This window comes from Lampris incognitus, chromosome 11 (assembly GCF_029633865.1).
Source record: "Lampris incognitus isolate fLamInc1 chromosome 11, fLamInc1.hap2, whole genome shotgun sequence".
Classification (NCBI taxonomy): Eukaryota; Metazoa; Chordata; class Actinopteri; order Lampriformes; family Lampridae; genus Lampris; species Lampris incognitus.
In genome coordinates this window covers 55,309,087-55,325,633 of record NC_079221.1, presented here as the reverse complement: position 1 = coordinate 55,325,633, position 16,547 = coordinate 55,309,087, and the positions used below count along the sequence as shown (strand labels likewise).

Sequence of the window (16,547 nt, the reverse complement as noted above, 5' to 3'; positions counted from 1 at the left end):
CTCCCCAATTGTATCCGGCCGATTACCCCACTCTTCCGAGCCTTCCCGGTCTCTGCTGCACCCCTCTCTGTCAATCCGGGGAGGGCTGCAGACTACCACATGCCTCCTCCAATACATGTGTAGTCACCAGCCGCTTCTTTTCCCCTGACAGTGAGGAGTTTCACCAGGGGGACGTAGCACGTGGGAGGATCATGCCATTCCCCCCAGTTCCCCTCCCCCCCTGAACAGTCACCCCGACCGACCAGAGGTGCAGCAACCAGGACGCATACCCACATCCGGCTTCCCACCCGCAGACACGGCTAATTGTGGCCGCTGGGACGCCCGACCAAGCCGGAGGCAACACGGGGATTTGAACCGGTGACCCCCGTGTTGGCAGTCAACGCCACCCAGATGCCCATACTGGAGTTTTTCAATCTGGCGTCTGTGGCAACTTTCCCGCGTTGGAGCACCAGTGGTGATGCGTTTTATGCCAACCAGCAAACTCTGCCTCTGATTGGTCAGGGTTAGAGTGGGGTTAGGGTTAGCCAATCAGAGGCATGCAAACGCTCTCATTCGCAACTGTTAACCAAGCATGCGTCGGCGGTGTTTGTGTAATTACTCTAACTGCCAGAAGGGGGAGACAAGAGTTCAGCACTGCAGGTTTAAACTAAGACGTATGCATGAACTTGTGATGGCCTGGTGGCCTGTCCCGGGGGTCTCACCAGCTGCAGCCCAATGACTGCTGGGATAGGCTCCAGCATCCCGCGACCCTGAGCTGGATAGGCGGTTTGGATAATGGATGGACGGACGGATGGACGGACGGATGGATGGACTTGGTTTCAGTCGTGGGCTGATATCAGAGGTGAAGAATAGGATGAGCAACAGTACTGATGCCCAGTTGAAGTCCTGTGTTTGCTGGGCTGTTTTGCATGGGGCCAGCTCCAAGGCAAACATGGGCCCCCTGAGTCAGCATTTAAATAACAGCTACGCAAATCAGCGATAGTCTATCCAGCAGCTGTCAGGATCCATACTGAGGGTGGCTGGTCGTAAAAGAGTGGACACAGCAGCAACAACCTCAACATCACACAAGGCAACTAACTGCAAGGCATTCTATGAGCCGAGTACACCCAAAGTCCCATCTCTCCTCCAGCTTCCCAAGGCAGACAACTCCAAGTGACGGACCATAATGCACTTTGCTATGCTGACTAAAGCGACGCCTACTGTTTGTTTCTCTTACAAGCTACATCATCAGCCGTGACGACTGGACTACAAGCCAACTGCATCTGTCGGAATTCATTTTATTTACCAGTAAATAGTGAGCAAGCTGCTGAGGAGAAGCTGAGCGTTCTTGCCATTTCAACTGCTTGCTTTGCTGCCTTCACACTGGCACAGTATTGCCCAGCATATCCCATCATGCTTTGCTGTCCCCACGTCGGCACAGTATTGCCCCGCATATCCCATCATGCTTTGCTGCCTTCACATTGGCACAGTATATCCCATCATGTTTTGCTGTCCTCATGATGGCACAGTATTGCCCAGCATATCCCATCATGCTTTGCTGTCCCCACGTCGGCACAGTATTGCCCAGCATATCCCATCATGCTTTGCTGCCTTCACACTGGCACAGTATTGCCCAGCATATCCCATCATGCTTTGCTGCCTTCACATTGGCACAGTATATCCCATCATGTTTTGCTGTCCTCATGATGGCACAGTATTGCCCAGCATATCCCATCATGCTTTGCTGTCCCCACGTCGGCACAGTATTGCCCAGCATATCCCATCATGCTTTGCTGCCTTCACACTGGCACAGTATTGCCCAGCATATCCCATCATGCTTTGCTGTCTTCACTTTGGCACAGTATTTCCTAGCATATCCCATCATGCTTTGCTGCCTTCACACTAGCACAGTATTGCCCAGCATATCCCATCATGCTTTGTTGCCTTCATGTTGGCACAGTATTGCCCAGCATATCCCATCATGCTTTGCTGCCTTCACACTGGCACAGTATTGCCCAGCATATCCCATCATGCTTTGCTGCCTTCACACTGGCACAGTATTGCCCAGCATATCGCATCATGCTTTGCTGCCTTCACGTTGGCACAGTATTGCCCAGCATATCCCATCATGCTTTGCTGCCTTCATGTTGGCATAGTATTACCCAGCCTATCCCATCATGCTTTGCTGCCTTCACGTTGGCACAGTATTGCCCAGCATACCCCATCATGCTTTGCTGTACTCACATTGGCACAGTATTGCCCAGCATATCCCATCATGCTTTGCTGCCTTCATGTTGGCACAGTATAGCCCAGCATATCCCATCATGCTTTGCTGCCTTCACACTAACACAGTATTGCCCAGCATACCCCATCAGGCTTTGCTGCCTTCACACTAACACAGTATTGCCCAGCATATCCCATCATGCTTTGCTGCCTTCATGTTGGCACAGTATAGCCCAGCATATCCCATCATGCTTTGCTGCCTTCACACTAACACAGTATTGCCCAGCATACCCCATCAGGCTTTGCTGCCTTCACACTAACACAGTATAGCCCAGCATATCCCATCATGCTTTGCTGCCTTCACACTAACACAGTATTGCCCAGCATACCCCATCAGGCTTTGCTGCCTTCACACTAACACAGTATAGCCCAGCATATCCCATCATGCTTTGCTGCCTTCACACTAACACAGTATTGCCCAGTATATCCCATCATGCTTTGCTGCCTTCACGTTGGCACAGTATTGCCCAGCATACCCCATCAGGCTTTGCTGTACTCACATTGGCACAGTATTGCCCAGCATATCCCATCATGCTTTGCTGCCTTCACATTGGCACAGTATATCCCATCATGCTTTGCTGTCCTCATGATGGCACAGTATTGCCCAGCATATCCCATCATGCTTTGCTGCCTTCATGTTGGCACAGTATTGCCCAGCATATCCCATCATGCTTTGCTGCCTTCATGTTGGCACAGTATTGCCCAGCATATCCCATCATGCTTTGCTGCCTTCACGTTGGCACAGTATTGCTCAGCATACCCCATCATGCTTTGTTGCCTTCACGTTGGCACAGTATTGCCCAGCATATCCCATCATGCTTTGCTGCCTTCACGTTGGCACAGTATTGCCCAGCACACCCCATCATGCTTTGCTGCCTTCACACTGGCACAGTATTGCCCAGCATATCCCATCATGCTTTGCTGCCTTCATGTCGGCACAGTATTGCCCAGCATATCCCATCATGCTTTCTGCACAGTCCATGCTAATACAGAACCCAAACATATTCAATTCTGGCGCACTTATGGAAGAATTAGGAAAAGACATTGCTGTATTTGTGACATTTGTGCACATCACTCGCACACAACCGCTGCAGACTTCAAGAGAACCTCAACATCCCTATGAGAAGCTCAATGTGTGGGTTTACACGCACAATACTGAGGTGACTGAATAGCAGGTCATTGCAATCATTTGATTAACACATTTTCTTGCGCTCAGGTAATTGAATAACAGAGGCCGTTTACGTGATTCAGTCAACGGTCGACCTTCGACCCATGAAGATGAAGGTAAACTTTCTGACGTGTCTGCGAATGTTCTCATTGGTGGTTCTGGTTCGTGAGCATGGAGCCATACGTACTGTTAGTGAAGTCACATCCCACCTGCCCAAACCTCTCAGAGAACGAGGCTGGTGAACACTCTGCCTTTAAAGGAAATGGGATTTCGGGCTCCATACCCTGTTGTCTACATCTTCCTACGCCATGTGGGGCAGTTTGTATCTGATTTCCACTGTGCGGCCATCTAATGGGTCCCCAAAAAAACCCCGCTTAAAGTCAAGCTGATGTGCTTTTCTTGAGTTGACAGTTCTTTGTATTTTGGCCAAGCAGGGTGATGAGACGGATTAAATCAATTACTTCTTTGACATCAGAGTATAATTGCTGTTAGATACCATTTTGTCATTAATTACAGTCACAAACATTCAACTGAAAACCCGAAATGACAGAACACACTACCCCGTTCCAGTTTCCGAAGAACTTAACCGAGACGGCGCGAGACAGACAAAACTACACAGTTTAACCAAAGAGGAAATGATGTATATGGGCTGTGTCAAAATCAGTCATTACTACAACTACACATCACATCTGCACGCACACAAACAGTGTCACCCAACATTTAAGGACTCCCCTTCCCCATGCAAACGTTGTAGAGTCCCGAAAACATGACGACAAGGGTAGTTTTGAGTTAATTCGTTTGCTTTCATGCAAAAAAAGGGGGGGCTACAGCTTGCAGTTATGAGTTAACGTCACCGAGGACCCCCAAAACAAAAGCTGTCCTGCTCCAAATAATGAAAACTAGGCTCCCCAACACTTACTGGCTGGCGGCAGGTTGCTAGCACCACCTTGGTAACGCAATGACAGAGGCTGAGCCCACAACTGGGAGAAACGGAGAAGCCACATGTTGATGACAGCCTGTGCAGAGAAAGTCTGGTGGCGCACAGTTCTGCTGAACAGGGTCCCCTGTCTGCAGAAACTACCAGAGCCTCCAGTGGTTCTGAGCCAGGCTTCAGTTTCTCCCCCCCCCCCCCACATCATCTTTGTTAAGCAGCATTTCAGCTCCATCCCGACGCCTTCTCCTCTCTCTGCGCAGGCTGGTTAGCCTTAGCCGCCGAAGCTACCAAGCTAGCGTCGGCTAGGTTTTTTTCCCCCCTTCCAACACCGCCATCTTGGGCCGAGCCGAGCAGCCATTATTCTGCAACCTCAGACTAACAACGTTGATTTATTGGGTTGTGTTTGCACAATAGCACCCGTCTGATGTGAGCAACATAAATCATACAGGGGTGGTGAAAGGTGGGAGAAAAGCGCCGCTAGTTTGCAGCCACATGCTGCTGCAGGCGGGCGGGCGGGCAGGCAGCGCGCTGACGCACAGAGGACAGGCGGATAACAACAGCGGTGAGGCGACGCAGTTCGTCCCCCCCCCCCCCCCCGTCAGAGAGGGGAAACGTGCAGCGGAACGCGTGCAACGTTTCCTTCCCACCGCAACTCGCCTGACTCGGGCTGGCCAGCGGCACACTGGGCGACCTGCACAGGGCTTTACAACGGCTGCTTGAACGCTCGGCAAAGAGCGTCTGCAAATGTGCCACTTACACCGCGAAGCAAGTTACCTCTACCCCCCCCCTCCCCTCACCTCACCTCCCCCCCCCCCGCAGCGCTCAGGGTACATGAAGCAGGGCGGAGATCTTATCCTCCAGCGGCCAGGAGCAAAGCGGTCTGCTCCCCGACCGGACTTAACAAAACACAGTAAGGGGGGGGGGGGCGTGCTGGAAGACGCGTCCCAAGAATTAATCTCCTCCACCGTTAACCCCCCCCCCGTGTCACCGACGCGGCGGTGCGTCTGATTCAGCATGAAAGTTAAGGAGGGGGGGGGTGTTGCGTGAGAGATCTGTGCCACTTGTTCCAGGTGGGATACTACGCACCCGCGAGGAGGGGAGACGGGCGCTATGCACGCGCCAAGAAAGGGGGCATAGCTGCACGCGTGATGGGGAGAGAAGTGGGGATCCGCACGCACTGAGAGGAGAGAAGGGAGATCTGCACACATTGAGGATAGAAGGGAGATCTGCACACATTGAGGGGAGCAGGGAGATCTGCACACATTGAGGGGAGCAGGGAGATCTGCACACATTGAGAAGGGAGATCTGCACACATTGAGGAGAGAAGGGAGATCTGTACACATTGAGGAGAGAAGGGAGATCTGCACACATTGAGGAGAGAAGGGGGATCTGCACACATTGAGGAGAGAAGGGAGATCTGCACACATTGAGAAGGGGGATCTGCACACATTGAGGAGAGAAGAGAGATCTGCACACATTGAGGAGAGAAGGGGGATCTGCACACATTGAGGAGAGAAGGGAGATCTGCACACATTGAGGAGAAGGGGGAGATCTGCACACATTGAGGAGAGAAGGGAGATCTGCACACATTGAGGAGAGAAGGGAGATGCTGAGACGCGGGGAGAACAGGAGAGAGAGGAGGCTCTGGTCTCTCATACCTTCAACAGCAGGGCCTTCGTTCTGGCGCCATCTTCATGAAGCCTCTGAAATCCAAACAGAGAGCTGCAAGCAGAGGACAACACAGGCGGTTCCGTGTTACTCGGGGGCATTCATGTTGTTGTCTTTCTCCCCCCCCCCTCTCCCCCTCCCTCCCCCTCCCCCTAAAACTGTGCGGACGGATAAAACAACCCGCCGAAACAAGGAAGAGAAGCAAGGCAAGACTGATCACAACACACGTCTGCTGACCTGTCGATCCGGGCCAGGCTGTCTCTCTCCTGCGCCGTCAGCTTCGGAAAGTCCTCTTCGGTTTCATTCGCTTTTCCCGACGCCATTTTCTTCTCCTCCTCATCCCCAGCAGCGCCCAGGCTCCGAGCGGCGGCGGCGCTGACCGACACTCCGCACGATTTCATAGGGGGGGGGGGGGGGCGCTGAGAAATAACGCAGAAGAAATCCTCCGGGGGGAGGAGGAGGAGGAGGAGGAGAAGGAGGGGTAGGGAGGGGGGGGCGGCGGCGAAATAACGGCCGAAAGTGCGGCGCCTTGTCCGGGACCTAAAAACGGGGCGTAGCGCGACTGTTGGCAAATCCTCAAGGAAACGCTCCCGTCAGACGATCTCCCGCACACCGCATCGCAGGCCAGACCCCGAGGCGCGCTCCTCCGGCGGATCCCCGCGTTGCTCCGGCGCGGCGTCGCTTCGCACGGCGCGGCTGCTATTTCATAATAAGGCAGGCAAACTTCCCCCGCCAGCGGCGCAAACTTGCTGTAATTGTGTCACCGAGGGTAAACGCACGCCGCCGCCGCCGTCGCCCCGCCCCCTCCCCTCGCCCCGCCCCCCGCCCGCCAATCGGCGCTCTCGTTCGGCGGACACGTGACCGCGCTGCCCCGGGGTGTCTGTCACACGCCCGCGAACACGCGCACCCACACAACAACGGGGGACCCGCCCGCCCGCCCTTCTCATTGGTCGCCTGTGCTGTATTGTGATTACGTAATGGCCACTTGTAGCCCGCCATTGGCCGGAGTCGCCGCCACTCGCAGAACGGCGGTCGCGTTCCGGTTTCGCGAACCCCCGTGTGTTTACGTTCACGTCCCTCGTCCCCCATGTGCACCGACGTCCGGACAGCGTCCGGAACTTGCTCTCAGGTCCCAGTTCAGAAGGTCCCGTCTTGGACCGGCAGCAGTTTATCCTCCTCTCTGCTCCATTCGCCCGATTCTTTAGCCATCTTTCGCTGACCCGCACCGTGACACGGGGGAAGGGGTCCGGAGGGTGTAACTAGAGCACGAAGTCCGCAGAGACGTGCTAACGTTACGCTGACCGTGTCTTGGTGGCTTTACTACATCCAGGTTCAGGGGTTCCGTTGCTCGCGAATATCCTGAGGATGCGTGGGAATTATTCTGGATGTACACTTAAGAGCGCTGACGGCCAATGTCGCCCCCGCCCAGGCACTGGCGGAGAACCGGCGTGCACCACATGTGCGGTCGCTCGGGGTTTATTTGCCTTAAAACGGTTTACTCTTGCTTCTATTCAGCCTCCGTTGTAATGCCGAGCTCGTCAACATGTGGGTGGCATTACCCGGATGTGCGCGTGCCACGGTGACAGTTGAGAGACAGCGGCCCGGTGGACGCCGGCCCCGGTCGGGATGTGGTCCGGGGCCGGGTTTTCTTTGTCACATGTGCTGAGCTCGCGTGTCATCGTCAAGGCCAGAGGTCAAGCCTTCTCGTTTGACCGGAAAACCGCGAACCGTCCGGACGGAAGTGGCTCCACGGTAAGTCCGCCGTCGCCGCCAGGACAGGAGGTCGGCGAAACAGATTCAAATGCTCCAAGCTGGATTTGAGGCCCAGAGCACAGAATAACACGAGGAAACGAAACGTGTCATTACTCCCAGCTGCCATATTTGTGATTTCTGCTTATTCCCATTTGTAATTAGTTAGCACCCACTGGCACCCAACATTTGGCGTTATAATAATGTAGCGAATTCGGGGGACAACGCAACCACCGGAAGTGCCGAGGCCGGGACGCGAACCCGTATCGCCCGCACCGCAGGAGGCATCGCTGACCGCTAGACTAAAGGGTCGGATCCGCGAGTCGGCGGCTCTACTTATCCATGCACGTTACAATATAGAGGCCAATCATTCCTCCATGTTCAGGTTCACTTTCATCTTTGGTATGAAAGTTCTTGTGTTGCGTGCTGATTGTGCTGCAAATGTGTGTCTATTTGTATTTTGACTATTTGTATATACTATATTATCTTGTTGTACCACTGGGGGGGGGGTTGCACTTAATTTCGTTGTCCAGCTGTGCAATGTCAAATAAAGGCGTTCGTCTATTCATTCGTTCAGTCTTATCAATAGCTCTAAGAGCAACACTTCAGTTGTGTACCATAAGGAACATGAGACACTTGGCACTTCCGCTGCTACGTAAATTAAAGCTCTCGCAATTACTCATCTGCACTTACATGCGTTGATGTTACTTGGTGGCTCTTTTACACAACTGGACTTCCCAGTTGTTACATTCTGCAACTATGTAACAGTGTTGCTGTTCAGCAGAACACGTTTGTTTGGGACGAGATGGGGATTTTTTTTTTTATACTTATAAGAGTGTTTAATATTTCTGTTGCAAGATCTTACAGTATGTCCCGTGTTCTTGCTCTGCTACGATGTATTGTCCTGCTGCAGCGCAAGATGACCCCGTCAGTAGTTTCTACCCACCTCTGTATGTATGTATGTATCTGTCTGTCTGTCTGTCTGTCTGTCTTGTCTATCATCTGTCTATCTGTCTATCCATCTATCTATCTATCTCTCTATAATAATAAAAGCAATAATAATAATAATTGTATTTATGTATATAGCATTCTTCTATCTAGCTATCTATAATAACAATAATAACAATAACAACAACAATGATAATAATAATAAATATACAAAAGGACTTAAGATACAACCAGAATATTTGCCTTGTAATGAAAAGGTAAATATGCCTTTATTTACACCTACATAATCTTAAGTGCACGTTTGGATGTGAAGAATCAGCACATCCCTGCACAAACCTCAACTCGGTTCAGTTCCCCTTGGGGCTGGAGCCGTGCGGTCCTCCTGCGACAGGGGGCAGCAGAGGGCACCTCAGTCTGCTCCAACATGGCGAAGCGCGACAAGGGTAAGTCCAGAAACTAATAACAACACATGATTTTTGTCATTCGACACGACCGTGAGACTGAATCCATCAGATTCGGCGTGTTTTGGGACATTTAAACGGCACCGGAGTGTCCCTCAGACACCCCTGTCGGTGTCCGCTGAGGCCGCTGTCTGCTCCGATGTCCCGTTCAGGCCTAGCGAAGTGCCAAAGTAATGAGGACGTTACTTCTGGCAGCGTCGCCTTACTAGAAGGATCTACTAATATTAGAAGGATCTACTAATATTAGAAGGCTCTACTGATATTAGAAAGATCTACTGATATTAGAAAGCTCTACTGATACTAGAAAGATCTACTGATATTAGAAAGATCTAATACTAGAAAGATCTACTCATATTAGGAAGATCTACTGATATTAGGAAAATCTACTGATATTAGAAAGATCTACTGATATTAGAAGGCTCTAGTGATATTAGAAGGATCTAATGATATTAGAAGGCTCTAGTGATATTAGAAAGATCTAATACTAGAAAGATCTACTGATATTAGGAAGATCTACTGATATTATAAGGCTCTACTGATATTAGAAGGCTCTAGTGATATTAGAAGGATCTGCTGATATTAGAAGGCTCTACTGATATTAGGAAAATCTACTGATATTAGAAAGATCTACTGATATTATAAGGCTCTACTGATATTAGAAGGCTCTAGTGATATTAGAAGGATCTGCTGATATTAGAAGGCTCTACTGATATTAGAAGGCTCTACTGATATTAGAAGGATCTGCTGATATTAGAAGGCTGTACTGATATTAGAAGGTTCTACTGATATTAGGGGGCTCTACTGATATTAGGAGGCTCTACTGATATTAGGAGGTTCTACTGATATTAGGGGGTTCTACTGATATTAAAAGGTTCTGATATTAGGGGGCTCTACTGATATTAGGAGGCTCTACTGATATTAGAGGGCTCTACTGATATTAGGAGGCTCTACTGATATTAGGAGGCTCTACTGATATTAGAAGGCTCTAATGATATTAGAAAGCTCTACTGATATTAGAGGGCTCTACTGATATTAGGAGGCTCTACTGATATTAGAAGGCTCTACTGATATTAGGAGGATATAAAGCAACATTAAGGTCCAGGAAATCAACGACGTGTCGTTAGATACGGACGATCCGGTCCAGCCCGATTTACCGTGTTTTTATGTTGTACTCCGTTTTCCACAAATCACGTTTACTTTACACCCCGAACGTTTTACCAGCACACGTGTTGTAGGTTTTGGGATGACGCCCAGTCTCCACATGTCTTTTAACTGCAGTGTAGATGTGGTCCCCACCCCCCACCCCACCGTAAAGGTGGTCTCTGCTCCTCCGGCCGACGTTCTCGTTGCCATGTGATGGACGTTTGGATTTAGTCAGTAGAACAGTCTTCTGGACTATTTTCTGGCTTTCAAATGGGTTTCAGCTGCATTATCCCGCCACGATGATGTAGCTTGGATCTAAAACAAAGCTGACTAAATGCTCACTGTGATGGATTATCTATTTCTAGCCAGTTTCCGGTCTCAGCAGGTTGGTTTTCATACTTTAGGGAGATGTTTGGAATTCTGTGGCTGCCTGGAGGTAGGAAAAATGCATTCAGAAAAAGAAAAAAAAACCATCCCTCCATTATCCAAACCAATTATCCTGCTCTCAGGGTCGCGGGGATGCTGGAGCCTATCCCAGCAGGCATTTGGCAGCAGGCTGTGAGACACCCTGGACAGGCTGCCGGTCTATCACAGGGCCCACACACACACAAACACTAGGGACAATTTAGTACGGCCGAGTCACCTGACCTACAGGTCTTTGGACTGTGGGAGGAAACCGGAGCCCCCGGGGGAAACCCACGCAGACACGGGGAGAACATGCAAACTCCACACAGAGGACGACCCGGGATGACCCCCGAGGTTGGACTACCCCGGGGCTCGAACCCAGGACCTTCTTGCTGTGAGGTGATTGCGCTAACCACTGCGCTGCCGTGCCACCCAAAAACCGTGTTGTGCGGTGGGAAATTGTCAGTAGTAGTGTAAACTATGCACCATTCGTAGTAAGAGGGCTAAAAACGTGCAGACCCGGCGGGATGGTTTTCATAGTGTGTTTGTAGCGGCTCCCTGACGCTGGCTCCAGGCCTGTCACGTTCTCCTTCTGCTCCTCTCCCATGGCCTTTTTTGTCATCCCCTTTGCTTCCAGAGATCGAAGAGGAGATCTATGACAAGGTGTTGGATCTGACAGAATATGCCAAAAATCAGCGGTGGTGGAATCGCCTCTTTGGCAGAAACTCTGGTCCCGTGGCGGAGAAATACTCTGTGGCCACGCAGATCGCCGTGGGGGGAGTCAGCGGGTGGTGAGTGACACCTCATGGAAATGTCTCAGTCGATTTCGCAACGTGAATGGGATTAGGCGGGTGTAGACGGATGGGTTCGTATGGCGTCAACAACGGTCGCCTCTCATTCTCAGGTGTGCAGGGTATCTCTGCCAGAAGGTTGGAAAGCTTGCAGCCACGGCTGTAGGCGGAGGTCTTCTGTTGTTACAGGTACGGAGGTGTCTCCAGAAACAGCGACCGTGTTTTCCCAGTGTCACAAATGCCCTTCAGTAAAAAAAAAGGTGGCCTCACCCTCTTCTCTTTGTTCAGATTGCCAACAACACCGGCTATATTCAAGTGGACTGGAAGCGAGTAGAGAAGGACGTCAACAAAGCTAAGAAGCAGCTGAAGAAGGGTACCAACAAAGCAGGCCCAGAGCTGGACTCGTTCGTGGAGAAGGTTTGTCTTCCAGAACTTAATAAGTTAACCATAAATGTTGTTTGGTGGGCGTCCGGGTAGCATGGCGGTCTATTCCATTGCCTGCCAACATGGGAATCGGCAGTTCGAATCCCCATGTTACCTCCGGCTTGGTTGAGCGTTCCTAGAGACACAATTGGCCATGTCTGTGGGTGGGAAGCCGGATGTGGGCGTGTGTCCTGGTCGCTGCACTAGCGCCTCCTCTGGTCGGTTGGGGCGCCTGTTCAGGGGGGGAGGGGGAACTGGGGGGAATAGCGTGATCCTCCAACGCACTACAACCCCCTGGTGAAACTCCTCACTCCTCACACACACACACCACAACCATATTCGGAGTGTGTGCACATATTGCGGCACTTTTCAACTCATTTATGCTGCAGATGCATGTGGAGGTGGGCTTGTAAGAGACCGTCCACGTTAGACTGATGTGTGAGACCGCCTCCTGGCTTTGGCCGACTGTTTCTGATACAGACAGTTGGTGCTGTTGGTACTGGTACTCGGGTGAGACGTTAAACCGAGGTCCTGACTCACTGTGGTCATTAAAGACCCCATGGCGCTTATCACAAAGAGTAGGGGGTCCAATGGCTGCCGTGCACCACCCAGGTGGTGCTGCACATGGGTGGTGGTTGAAGTGAGTGACCCCCTTCACTGTGAGGCGCTTTGGGTGTCTAGATAAAGCACCATACAAATGTAATGATGATGATGATGATGATTATTATTGTTATCATTATTATTATTGTTGTTGTTGTTGTCGTTGTCGTCAATCGGAGATGGATTACGATGGCTGTCCCCCCTCAGATATACAGACTCGTCTGTTTTTCCCTTCTCCGTTTTCAGTCCACGGAGTTCGTGAAGAAGAACATCGTCGTCACCAGCGGCTTTATCGGCGGCTTCCTCCTCGGCCTGGCGTCCTAGAGGGTCTGCGAGGAACCGCGAGACCCCCGCGCTCCAGGAGGAACGGAGGAGGAGGAGGAGGCGTTGCATCATGGCTGTTAAACCCTGATAGTATCAACCGTGTCAGATTACTGCGTAGCTTTGTGTTTCTAGATACGTTTTACCGTTTTCTCTTTTTTTACCGCCTGCCGTAACACGTCACGCCGCCGCGCCACCGCCCCGTTTCGCCGCCTGCACAGAGATGAGGCGGGCCGGTCCGGGCCCAACGGACCGCTCTCCCCAGGCGAAGCGGTAGCAGCTGCATGGGTTTGGCTTCTAGACTGCAGGGTCGTAACGCTGCACAGCGACGTTGCTCCCCCCCTTCCGTGGTGCACCCCCCCCCCCCAGCATCGTCGACATGGCCTGACAGCGGTGCCGCAGTCGGCTCGGTCCTCCCCCGGGGCCGGCCCGCGAGGCGTCCTCTGAAAAGGCAAAACTTGAATTTTGGTCTGCGAAGCGCTGCGAAATGGTTCTGTTGGCCTCCCTTACATCTCCTTCCCCCCTAAAAGGGAGGCTTCTGTATGTCATGATGCAACGAGGCGTGGATGCTCTAGGCCAGAAAGGTTGGTGTTGTGTATTTTTTTATGTGACGCTGTTGAATGAATAAAAGGTGTCCACCGCAGCAGTTTGTGTCACCCTCATTTACGGCAGATTGTTGGGAGGAAATTCCAAACGGTTAGAAACCACCGAGGCGCTTTAAACCTGCAGAGGCCAGTCCCCCTCCTGAAGGTGGCCACCTCGCTCAACGGCAGGGGAAGTGCTCAGCAAATAAGGGGCGTCGTTTTCTCACTCTTTTACAAAGCGCGTACCGTTACCTTCTGGGCAGCACCGGCGGTCCCCGCTAGCGGCGCTCACACAACACAACACACACATGTGTGTTGTCAACAACAACCCGGTTAGTTGTGACTGCCTTCTCGTTGTTAAGTGTCTCGTGGTGGTGCCGTGGTGGTGCAGGTCTTGATGAAAAGGTCCACAGTGTGGTTGGGAGGGCGTCCGTCTCTTCTCCTGAGTGTGGAGTTTTCCCAGTAATGAAGTTAACTGTGGAAAGACACACGCCCGCTGTCCACCTCCTCCTCTTCAAGACAAATCAAGATGTCCTCATCCTGAAAGTGGATGCTGAACCTCCACCCAGAATGTTCTGGTGTACATACGGTGGTAAAATAACCTCCACCCAGAAAATTCTGGTGTACATACGGTGATAAATAACCTCCACCCAGAATGTTCTGGTGTACATACGGTGATAAAATAACCTCACCCAGAATATTCTGGTGTACATACGGTGATAAAATAACCTCCACCCAGAATGTTCTGGTGTACATACGGTGATAAAATAACCTCACCCAGAATATTCTGGTGTACATACGGTGATAAAATAACCTCACCCAGAATATTCTGGTGTACATACGGTGATAAATAACCTCCACCCAGAATATTCTGGTGTACATACGGTGATAAAATAACCTCCAGCCAGAATATTCAGGTGTACATACGGTGATAACATAACCTCCACCCAGAATATTCTGGTGTACATATGGTGATAAAATAACCTCCACCCAGAATATTCTGGTGTGCATGTGATAAAATAACCTCCACCCAGAATATTCAGGTGTACATACGGTGATAAAATAACCTCCACCCAGAATATTCTGGTGTACATACGGTGATAAAATGACCTCCACCCGGAATATTCAGGTGTACATACGGTGATAAAATAACCTCCACCCAGAATATTCTAGTGTACATATGGTGATAAATAACCTCCACCCAGAATATGCTGGTGTACATACGGTGATAAAATAACCCCCACCCAGAATATTCTGGTGTACATACGGTGATAAAATAACCTCCACCCAGAATATTCTGGTGTACATACGGTGATAAAATGACCTCCACCCGGAATATTCTGGTGTACATACACTGACAAAATAACCTCCACCCGGAATATTCTGGTGTACATATGGTGATAAAATAACCTCCACCCAGAACATTCTGGTGTACATGTGATAAATAACCTCCACCCAGAATATTCTGGTGTACATACGGTGATAAAATAACCTCCACCCAGAATATTCTAGTGTACATATGGTGATAAAATAACCTCCACCCAGAATATTCTGGTGTACATATGGTGATAAAATAACCTCCACCCAGAATATTCTGGTGTGCATGTAATAAAATAACCTCCACCCAGAATATTCAGGTGTACATACGGTGATAAAATAACCTCCACCCAGAATATTCTGGTGTACATGTGATAAATAACCTCCACCCAGAATATTCTGGTGTACATACGGTGATAACATAACCTCCACCCAGAATATTCTGGTGTACATACGGTGATAAAATAACCTCCAGCCAGAATATTCTGGTGTACATATGGTGAGGAAATAACCTCCACCCAGAATATTCTGGTGTACATATGGTGATAAAATAACCTCCACCCAGAATATGCTGGTGTACATACGGTGTTAAAATAACCTCCACCCAGAATATTCTGGTGTACATGTGATAAATAACCTCCACCCAGAATATTCTGGTGTAAAATAAATGACAGATTGTTTCCTCTTGTAGTTCTCAGAAATTGCCAGGACATCCACCACCAGTTTTAAATCTCTCTCAGGTCTTCCTTGCTGGATACATACGATGCATCATTTTAAAGGAGACCTGCTTAACGTCATTATCCACACAACATTTGTCCCCAACTAGCCAAATCGTCAAGGGAGGCCCAGGAACCTCCTCCTGGGGGCGGAGCTGCAGCTGGTACGAGACTCCTGGTGTATCCGTTCTCAGCAACGCCAACCTGTCCCGGAAGTACACCACCGGATCCGCTGGGTGGATCACTGCAGGAGGGTTTTTCTTTTTTCTTACTTTATTGATACTTCAAATACATTCAAACAGAGCAAAATAGAGACACACGAGACACCACGAAAACAATAGATTGAAGATAAAAAAAAACCAATAAAGACACAAAAGAAAAAAGCAAATTATACAAAATTTAAAAAAATAACAGAACATAAATAAATAAATAAATAAATAAATAAAGGCGAGATCATATTTTATGTAAACAGATTCAGAGATTTGCATATGTTGATAGTTTTTAAAGCCTTTGTGTTTTTTGAGGTAGAGTTTGTCCTTATATGTTGTGCAACTTCTTTTCTAAGTGCCAAGAGTTGAGGCTTTCTGCTGGAGGATTTACATCTATGTATATGAAACTTGGCTAAAAATAAAAGCATATTTATAAAAAAAGAATGCATCGCCATCTTTGTGATTAAAATTATGAAACCCAAAAATAACATTCTTATGGTAAAGGTGCAAATCAGAAGAGACCAAATCAGCGATAAACTTGTGGACGTCTCTCCAGAATGGACAGGTGAACTGACCAGAATAAGAGGACACGTGTTTCAGGAGGCACTGGGCAAAAAGGACATTCGACATCTGTATCGTTTTTAAACTCTGATAAATGTTGTTTTGCAGGGTAGAATTTGTGTAGCAATTTAAATGAAATCTCTTTGACTTTGTTAAAAAAAAATCTTTGTGGTAACGACCAAACTTTCTTCCATTCAACATCATTCACACATTCACAGCAAAACGTGGCTCTTATTCTGAAGCTCAGAAGTTTACACGGTGAGAAGCGCGTCACTGCAGGGGGCGGC

At 49.7% G+C, this 16,547-nt stretch overlaps 2 protein-coding genes across 2 annotated transcripts in view; one reads left to right on the top strand and one right to left on the bottom strand.

Annotated features, from left to right (window-relative positions):
* Positions 1–6,828, bottom strand: part of kdm6a (lysine (K)-specific demethylase 6A) — a 117,384-nt gene extending 110,556 nt beyond the window's left edge. Inside the window, exons 1-2 of the mRNA XM_056289360.1 lie at positions 6,270–6,828; positions 6,023–6,086 (exon numbers count right to left, since the gene is read on the bottom strand). Of these exons, the coding sequence (XP_056145335.1) occupies positions 6,023–6,086; positions 6,270–6,433 (228 nt within the window). The 5' untranslated portion in view covers positions 6,434–6,828. The remainder of the gene's footprint in view (positions 1–6,022; positions 6,087–6,269) is intronic.
* A 2,307-nt stretch (positions 6,829–9,135) lies between these two features.
* On the top strand, positions 9,136–13,340 carry fundc1 (FUN14 domain containing 1). The gene is made up of 5 exons (XM_056289359.1): positions 9,136–9,172; positions 11,376–11,529; positions 11,643–11,718; positions 11,818–11,946; positions 12,799–13,340. Exons 1-5 carry the CDS (start codon positions 9,154–9,156, stop codon positions 12,874–12,876), a joined length of 456 nt encoding a protein of 151 aa, XP_056145334.1. The 5' UTR covers positions 9,136–9,153; the 3' UTR covers positions 12,877–13,340.
* Positions 13,341–16,547: the final 3,207 nt, after the last annotated feature.

Excerpts from the sequence above, each read along its gene's own strand:
- fundc1 (XM_056289359.1), top strand. Across the intron at positions 11,719-11,817 it reads GAGGTCTTCTGTTGTTACAG|ATTGCCAACAACACCGGCTA; the intron begins GTACGGAGGTGT and ends CTCTTTGTTCAG. Across the intron at positions 11,947-12,798 it reads TGGACTCGTTCGTGGAGAAG|TCCACGGAGTTCGTGAAGAA; the intron begins GTTTGTCTTCCA and ends CTCCGTTTTCAG.